We start from the raw sequence: 9,886 nt of genomic DNA on the forward strand, positions 1-9,886 counted from the left end.
TCCAACCTTAAAATCAGGCTTTAACACAAGAAAAGCTCAGCTCAAGTGTCTGCTTAATAAATCGGTACAGACAATTAATTTATGATTGTTATAAAAATTGCTGATCATCATAAAGAAACAGGTAGCAGGCATATCATACACATCACATTTCTACCTGCTGTCCAGACATTGCGCTTCTTGCCTTACGCTCTTTCCCCCAACAAATACCAGGATAATTATTCTCAGAGATCATTAGCTAATGCTCAGAGCTGCTGGCATGGTTCATGGTTTCCTTAGAGACCCAATTATAAGCTATAGGAAACAGTTTTAAAGAAAACTCCCCCTATTTTACAGGTTCATATTTATCTAACAAAACCCAATTGCTTTGCTTGCCTTTTGGGTCTGGCAGCTGAACCACAGAGTGAGATGAGCCAAATTCCCCAAAATTTATATAAATGGACCAAATTAGAAGCCTGTGAACAGCAGAGGTGCTTTTCCATGCTTCATGATGAGGTTTTCTTCCCTCCCCTTTTTGAAACAATTCATATTTTGTGCTTGCTCAAAACCTCTTTGTGAATATCTAATTAAAACAAATGAGTATTCTCTTTCAGAATTAACAGATGTAATATATTGCATCACTTGCACCATGTGATATTGCGTCAAAACATGCTTATTTGTTGCTCTCGTAATCTGGCTGCTATAACATAGGTCAAATTGAAGTTAATAGCCCAAATGCTTCTTAAAGATCTGTACAGACACCCACATTTTAATACAATCCAAAAGAATGCTTAAATCAACATGGAATATTGCATGCTGGGACCTGTAGTCTCCACAAGCCACACTTTCATATTGAAAGTGAGTGCAGAGTAAAAGGAGACAGAGTGATTAACTTGTTTCGTAAAGAACAATACACTTCTCTCACTAAAGACAGCTCAGAATACATGAATGCTAATGTGATCATCAGTTAGGCAAATTTTTGATGCCTTTGACCAATTATCTATAAGATTTCACAAGTAGGAATTATATGGTAGGGCTGCTATATAATATCTGCTCTTCCAGCTAAAGACAATTGTATATTTTCAACAGCAGTCATGTTGCCTCCATCTAAAGGTCTGCTTTAGTTGAGTTCAGTTTGCAGTTCTTCAATATTTGACCTTTAGTTTGTATTTTCTTGTCATTTTTGAGTCTGGATATTGGGTCCTCTCTTACAGAGGAAAAAGAGTGTCCATCAGTGGGTAGTTCTGACTTATTCATTTCAATTTTACTCCTGGGGGAATTCTGTGCCACTGCACAATGCAGAATTTTGAAGAAATTAACACTGTGCATGCAGAATGTCCTTTCCCTCACAGAAACGGGCTGCAGTGCTGCTGGCTGCCACAAGGGGCCACTGGACCCAGCAGGGCCAAGCTCGCACATAGAAGACACTGCTGGGGGGAGGAGGAGGGAGCTAAAGGGTTCCTGACAGCTGCAGTTGCCAGCATATCCTGAGGGAAGGAGAGGGCGGGATGCAGGAAACTCCATGTAAGCCTGGTTCCAAGCATCAGGTTGTTTCTCCCTCTGGATCCCTGGGCTTGGGGGGGGGGGGTAGAGGGACGAGTGTCTGGGCCGGGGCAGCCACATCTGGGCTCTGGAGGGGAGGAGGGGTGTGAGTATCTGGGCAAAGGGAGGCCCTGTGGCTGGGCTCTGGGGGGAGGTGGGAAGGGCATCTGGGCTAGAGGGAACCCGCAGCTGGGCTCGGGGGGAAGGGGTTCAGTGTATTGGCTGGGGGACGCCCTGCAGCTGGGCTCTGGGGGGTGGGGGAGAGGTTGTGGGTGTCTGGCCCCTCGGCTGGGCTCAGAAGGGGGAAGAAGGGGACAGAGAAACAGGAAATGGGTTGTCATAGGGGTTTCTTTAACTCTCTATTCCTGGGGGGGAAATGGTGTGTGTCTGTATTGTTACAGACATACTTGCTGACAGGTATTTTGAAATAAATTACCAAAATAACTGAAACTGACGTGATTATGTAGTGTTACTGAGATAAATAAAATTTGCAGACTTTTGCAGAATTTTAAAATATTGTGCGCAGAATTTTTTATTTTTTGGCACAGAATGCCCACAAGAGTACAATTTGTAGGCTAGCTCTGTAATGATTTTGCCATGAATATTATTATACAAGTCATGGAAACCCAATAGTACCATGTACAATTTATTTACATGGTTTCACAGAAAATAAAAGTCATTCCACAGGATCAATTCAAACAAAGATTTAATAATAATAAAAATTATTATTGAAATTTTCAACTTCTAGAAGGCTTTTCATCCATTCATTTCAAAGCATTTTACAGAGGTGGGTAAGTATCATTATTCTCATTTTACAAATGGAAATAAACAGCTTGCCTAAATTCACAAAACAGAAATGTAACCAGGGCTTAAATGAGTACATGCTGGCATGGTGTGTCAGCACCTTTTTCATGCTGCCCTCTTATGGTTCAGAATCTAAGCTTTCATTAAGAAAAAAGTCTCTAGCTGTTATGGTTGCTAAGTTAGCCTTGAAAACATGACCTGAGTGTAACTGACACACAGACATCTACCTATGTTGCAGAACCTGATATCATAACTCATCTCAAAGGGTGCTAACTCAGATACCTAATGATAAAAAAATTTAAATTAAAAATGTTAATGATTTCATTTCTCAGCAAAGCATGTAAGACAGGAGAGAGAGGATTATATGATGAAGAACTGCACAATATACTGATGCCACAAGGGAGCTTTTTCAAGGAAGGGAAGCTAAACACAAGGAACCGCCCAGCAGAGACCATGGATGCATTCGGATTCCAGTGAGGGGCAGCCAAGCACAAGGAGACCAGACAGCATGCCTGAGCAAATTTTAAACATCTGTACAATCTACTGTGGGTGGCTTCTCATGTACGTAGAGCTTACTTTGTAGTCAAAGCCTGCTTTTTTTATTGTGGGAATACCACCCAAAGCTGTAACACTTTCCCAAACACTAAACACATTCATCCTATGCAGCTACGCAAGGGATGAATGTGGCCCATACTATTTAACATGTAAAAAGATTGGAAAACATACACTGAATTGCAGAAAATGTAAATGAGAGTCAAACCACTAACTCCCACTGATTTCCAAGGCCTCCTATTACCAATAAAATGTTCAGTCACCAAACCCGCGAAGATCATTTACTTTTACGTCCTCTTGTCAGAGCTGTCCTCAGATGAGACTCACTGACTTAAGTTCCAATGTTTTTAAACCACCAGCTCTCACAAATCAAGTCTAAGGTACTCCCAGTTTCCCCAGAGAGTTCAAGTTACCTCAGATAACACCTAACACCTCTTCCTGAGCAAGAACATTGAGATACAGCTTAACATGTACTTTCTTCACAACCTCAACAGCCATTAAGTAATTCACCCAGTGCACTTTAAATCCATCTTTGCAGCAATCCTAGAGGCATCACAAAGACAATTGAAATGGAAGAGATGGCTTAATCCTGCTATCTCATAATTTGTACTATTGTACTGAAAGACAGGGATTAAAATACATTTCTATAGCTAAGGGCTTTCTTTATCTTAGATTGCTTTCATTTGGAAATGTACTAGATTTTCCCCCTCACTTTGCATTTGATTGCATTTAGGGCTTGTTGATAAAGTGTTAACGAGTCTGAAAAGACTTGTGAAGAACTGAGTTAGCTGACTTGGTGCTGATGACAATTCTGTACTCAGGGCATACTAGAACAAATCATGTTCAGCGTCATGTCACCTAACTGATTCAATGATTTATCTGGGTCTATGCTGATAATACAGTCATGGTCAGCATCACATAGCTAACTTAATTCTCTACAAATGTGTTCAAGCACAATAACAAACATTTTGTAGTATAGACAAGCCTTTACCAGCGTTTTCAGCCACTGATTTAAGTGAGACACAGATGTGTTTTCTTTGCTGCTCATGTTGCTCAGATATTAATTAGAGGTTTGCACCTGGTGTCTTCCTTAAGTTTATTGGGTTATCACTGTTGATTGGTTCTTTTCTCTGCTATTTCTCCTATGTGGCTCTTATAGATCAGGAGCAATTATGGGTAACAAGCCAAGGTGGGAAGCAGCGCATTGCAGCTTTTGGCAAAACTTTGTTTCATGGATGCTAGATTAGAATGTTCAGGTCCACTAGTGCTGCGGGTAAATAATTCCTGATCCACTCCACAGGCAACCATGAAAAAATGTATAATATTTTTAAAATATAATTGATCATCATCATAGCTAAATCCAATGTATCCAACTATGACAAAGGCCTTTACAATGGCAAGAATCGTCATCATCTCCATTCCATATTTGGGGAAACTGATACACAGAGAGATTGAGGCCAACATTTTCAAACTAGGCTACATCCAATTAGGCACTAGTAAATCAGAGGCTGAGTTGAAAAGAGAACTTAGTTCTCCTGGAATTGATCATAAAAAGCCACCAGAGGGCTTAGATAGAACTGTGGTATGTAGAAATACCAGAGGACAGTTAATGGTTCCCCTTTTAGAATTTGTTTGAAGCGACTGTTCAGCTACCTGTGCCTCATTCTCTTACTCTAGTCTTGTACCTTTTTTACTCAGTTCCCTGCACACGAATAGCCTCCTTCTTCCGCTGTGCTAAGTGAGTCCCCTTTCCTCCTCCAATATTTCTTCCACTTAGCCTTTCAACAATGATCTGCTTCCTAGTGCTGTTTCCAGCCACTCTCACATCTCAATCATTTGGGTTTGTGTTATCTATCCAATTCAGATTGTCAGCTCTTCACAGCAGGGACCATGTCTGCCTACAGGTTTCTAACATAACTGCTCTGCAACTGTTACAAATTAATATGATTTTTTTTCTTACAATCAGTGTTAATGTTTTCTCAGTAAAAAAGTGACTGACTTCAACAAGCTAGGTTCTAGTTTGGCGTATTACCATATCTGTTTCTGATTCCATGCGTCTCGTTCTACAATTCAGAAACATTTGTGCATTTATTTTTAAAATAACTACTACAAACTTTAACCACAACTTCATGCTCAACAGAGCCAGATTCACAAAATCCTTGTCTTTGCAACTAAAGTGCACTAAGCTTACTTAGTTTAGTTCAAAACTGATGGAGTCAATATGATAATTACAGTATATAGTAGAATCTGCTTATGATGAACCTGAGATGCAGTGATGTAAAATGGAAGTGCAGAAGTGCACCAAAATATATACACTGCAATTCCAGTTATAATGACCTTCAATAGAAGTGAAGGACCAGATTCAGATATCAAAATCTATTCAAAATTTTTCTATGGAAAAAAATTTACCTTAGAAAGTGCCATTGTATTCAAAGAATTGTGTAAAGAAGTTATAGCCTAGCAGCTACCTTACAATATTTTTTTGTAAAACAAACATCCAGGATGTTAACACTTGTTTAAAACAATTATTTAAAAACAAACTGATTATGTGAGTTTAAACATTTTTCCAAATTATTTAATTTGTCTCTAATAGATTTTGTTTTTCCCAATAAAAGTTCATTTAGGGAGAAAATACCCCACCCACTGCTTTCTCATTTCTAATTTTAAGTCCCCTAGTAATTCCTTTACAACATATTTTAAAGAATAATTGAGTAAAAAAGTGCTTCTCAATCTGCCTATTACAATTTGCATTATAAAGTGCCTAAGAAGTACAAAATAGTACATGAAATGTTACCTTCATACATAACTTCATGCTCAGTTGGAGTGTAATTGTATCCTTGAATCAAATCTGGAAGACAGTCCTTACAAAAGGAGTGAAGACAAGGCAGCAGTCTGGGGTCTCTTCTCTTTAGTTCCCATTTGCACACCAAACAATTCCTCAACAGATCTAGGCTCTCCATTTTCCTAGTCCAAAGTTTGACATCAAGGACACTAAAAGTCACAAAATGACTCATTACAACCACTTTCTACTTAATGAAGCGCTCGGTCACCCAAGTGAAAACTACAAGCCAACTGCAGGAGGCACATTCTCAAAAGCAACATTTATTTAGCCCCTTTGAAGAAAGGGGAAGTTCCTTGCAGGTGAAAATTGCATACCCACATTACTGAAAATAACGTTTTCTTTGCAGATTAGCGCATTGGAAAAAGTGGTTTTAGGCAAACAAACCAAAATTCCATTATCAGTACATAGTGCTTGCTACTTTTGATAAAATCTGAGGCATACTGTACTGTGGATCTATTTATAGTAATGCTAACTGTCTAAATTCTCACACGCTGTACTCTTTCTGCTTGCAGTTCTCAAAGCGGATGGAAACTGTTCCAACTTTTTCTACATTTTCTTCCCAACATTTTACAATCAGCAACAGAAGTAAATGGGAATTAGGCATAAACGGTTAAAATCCCATTCCCATTTGAACAATGCATGATAGAAAACTGCATACAGAAAGACAAAGATACTTGTAATTATGAACATTTTTGCTTCTAAAGATTTAATAATGTGCACCTTACACACTGCACAAGTGTAATCTTGGGGTTCCACGCTTACTGCCTCTCAAAGACTACGAATCAAATTTTCTCCCTTTACAAGTAAAACAATGTTTTCCCTAACTTTAGCCTGGGATTTCCAAGTAAACTGTGTACTTGCTGGCTTATGGCTCAGCCCAGATTCTGAAATTGGAACTGAAGTCTCAGTTCCAACATGGAAATAATCCAAACATGCAGCAGGAAACTTTGGAAGTTACAACTCATGAAGTTTCCTTCTTGTTATTCTACAGAGAGGGGGAAAAGGTGTATGTAGTTCTGCCCTCCCCTACTCCCTGAAATAAGATGAAGATTTCACCCCATTGGGCCACAGATCCTGCAAGATTCTCAGAGAGCAAGGGACACAACTACGCTGCTGTTCATTGCCTCCGCTTTGCTGCTTGGCCCTGGAAGCATGCCTTCTACGGGGACTGTCCCTGGAACTCCCCTATAAAGGAGCTCCACAGCATGGAGGGCAAACAGCTCAAGCATGTTTGGGCTGTATTAATTGATGTTGCTTTCTCCCATGTGTATGGGAGGGGAGAATCTACAGGAACCCACCTGGCTCCCTTCACCTATACCCTTTGTAGAGCTATTGCAGAGGGGCTTCTGTGAGGTAGGAGAGACAGAGAAGCATGCTGCAGAAGCAAAATACCCCACTTCTGCAGGTGAAAGTGCCCCCTGTGCACAGGGGAGCACACATCACTTAGGTAATCATTTTCTTCATGGTGTGTGAGCCAGGACAAATCCAGCTGTCTCCCACAATAATATCATAACAGGTCAGAATGCAGAGATGCCTTTGTTTTAGGTAAGTTGACTAAGAACTTCACCCCACCCACACAAAGCGCTAGATGACATATGTAATAGTTGTCAAGGTAAATCTCAAAAGCTTGCCTTTTCTACTTTCATCCAGTCTGTCCAATGGATAGAAATCCTGATGTTCTATTTTATTTGTGTCAAGCTCTTTCACAGGGATTTACCAAGTATTCACATGCAATAATTTGTAAGGATGGGATTAGGGAGTGGAAAAGCCTTTCTCATAGGTCTGGGGCTCCTCTAGTGACATTTTGTTGTTGTTATTTTGTTTGTTTGTTTTTAAAAACATGCCATTGGGAATAATCTGCTGCATTCCAAGGGCAAAAAAAATGGTGTCCATTCAGAAGTATTTTTATAAGTCAGAGGAAAAGGACAAAGGAGAAAACAGTGGATGGCTATTACTTGAGCCAAAGAAGTCCTCTCAGCCTACCCATGTCCCCTTCAATAGGATTACCAGAGCTGAATAGAAAATTGGGCCACTCAATATTAGCCAGAGCTTTCATGTTTCACAGAAGGGCTCCTGTTCCACACCACAAAGTAGCTCACTCCCGCCTCCTAGAAGTATAAAATCATAACCTATTAAGTCAAAATAAACTTCAAAAAGAGGGAAAAGTAATGAATGCAGAATAAAAAAAATTTGCTGAACTGAATGCAGATCATTTTTATTTAACAAACCCAGCTGGAGAGACCACAGTGTCGGTGCAGTGACTTTATACAGCAGAGTAAACAGGATGACATACTGTTCCCACAGACTGCAATTCCATTCTAGCTTCCATTAGCAAGACTGGAATTGTGCAATTGTGAAGTGATCACTTTTGATGTTTCCTGCAAGCTTTTGTTCTTTAGAGGCCATCTGGGGAAAGTACTCGAGAAAGCTTTATTGCAGGCACAAGACACCTACCCATTGAACACATATAACATTTTCATATCACTTAAATGAGACAGAAAGACATTATGTGTTTCTCATTTAAAATTATACTGTGTTTCTAGTCTGCCCGTTACAAGATTAACGCCCACTTACTGAAAGATATTTATTACATCTGAGGGGTTCAGAAAACAACAGTTTTAAAGTTACATAATATTACCAGCATGTGCGTAAACTTGGGCAACTAGCACAACTCTTACATATGTGGGATATAACTAGAGAAGCTTCTCAGGTCCTGAGTAATGCTGAACAATCTCTCTAGACTTTACTGAGGGGCTGAGCCAGACAAACAAGCATATGAATAAAGCAACATTTAGACAAACTATAAACAATGTGGACACATTTGAAGCAAAACAAATGGATTCTCTAAAAGCAAAGGCTGGGAAGCATGCTCTTTTTATATAATGAAATAACAAAATCTGAATGACTCAAAAATTACGATCTGTCCATTTAAAAAAAAAGAGTTTAAGAGTAACACATTTTAATTTTTCTATTTTCAATTTTAAAACATATTGGACTAAATTTTAAAACCTGCCTCTTATTTTGCAACCACAACCAGTTGCAGGCGCAAATGAAAATATATGGCCCTCTAACTACTTGATTGCACTAGCATATCAGACAGACAACAATAATCTATCATTTGCATCCATAGTTGACTGCAGATTCAACATTAGAGTCCGTTTTAAGGCCCATTTAAAAATAAGCTCCATTAAATGTACCAATAGTATAATTAGATAACATGATAATAATAATGATTATTTATATATGAACTCACTTTATTTGATGCATCTTCATGATCCATCTTCCAGAGGTAAATGTTCAAAGTGGTCTTCTGCAGTCTCCAACAGTACATACTTATACTTTAGAAAGGGGGGAAAAAGTGATCTGGGAAACTACAGGCCCGTTAATTTGTCCTCAATAGAATGCAAGGTCTTAGAACAAATTTTGAAAAAGAAAGTAGTGAAGGACATTAAAGATAAAATACAACATGGTATTACAAAAGGTAGATCATGCCAGACCAACATGATCTTCCTTGAGAAGATAACCAATTTTCTAGACAAAGGAAGTGCAGTAGATGTAATATACCTGGATTTCAGTAAGACATTTGGTACTATTACACATGGAAAATTATTAGTTAAATTGGAGGTGGGGATTAATACGAGAATCAAGAGGTGGGTAAAGAACTGGTGATAGGTGACTGTCAGGCTGGAGGAAGGTTACTAGCAGAACTCCTCAAGGATCCATATTGGGACCAATCTTATTTCACATTTTCATTAATGACATTGGCTCAAAAAGTGGGTGTGCACTAATAACATTTGTGGATGACACAAAGTTGGGAGGTATTGCCAATACAAAAAGAACAGGAGTACTTGTGGCACCTTAGAGACTAACAAATTTATTAGAGCATAAGCTTTCGTGGACTACAGCCCACTTCTTCGGATGCATATAGAGTGGAATAAATATTGAGGAGATATATATACACACATACAGAGAGCATAAACAGGTGGGAGTTGTCTTACCAACTCTGAGAGGCCAATTAAGTAAGAGAAAAAAAACTTTTGAAGTAATAATCAAGATAGCCCAGTACAGACAGTTTGATAAGAAGTGTGAGAATACTTACAAGGGGAGATAGATTCAATGTTTGTAATGGCTCAGCCATTCCCAGTCCTTATTCAATCCTGAGTTGATTGT

The 9,886-nt window shown here is 39.0% G+C and overlaps 1 protein-coding gene and 1 long non-coding RNA gene across 2 annotated transcripts in view; one reads left to right on the top strand and one right to left on the bottom strand.

Annotated features, from left to right (window-relative positions):
* The window catches only part of TRIM66 (tripartite motif containing 66), a 72,889-nt gene extending 63,333 nt beyond the window's left edge, over window positions 1-9,556 (bottom strand). The window contains exon 1 of the mRNA XM_005291724.4: window positions 5,669-9,556. Coding sequence (XP_005291781.3) covers window positions 5,669-5,888 — 220 coding nt within the window. The 5' untranslated portion in view covers window positions 5,889-9,556. The remainder of the gene's footprint in view (window positions 1-5,668) is intronic.
* On the top strand, window positions 1,416-3,141 carry LOC135982732 (uncharacterized). Its single transcript, XR_010600279.1, has 2 exons — window positions 1,416-1,500; window positions 2,655-3,141. It is a non-coding gene; the product is annotated as an uncharacterized LOC135982732 (long non-coding RNA).
* Window positions 9,557-9,886: the final 330 nt, after the last annotated feature.

This window comes from Chrysemys picta, chromosome 4 (assembly GCF_011386835.1).
Source record: "Chrysemys picta bellii isolate R12L10 chromosome 4, ASM1138683v2, whole genome shotgun sequence".
Classification (NCBI taxonomy): domain Eukaryota; kingdom Metazoa; phylum Chordata; order Testudines; family Emydidae; genus Chrysemys; species Chrysemys picta.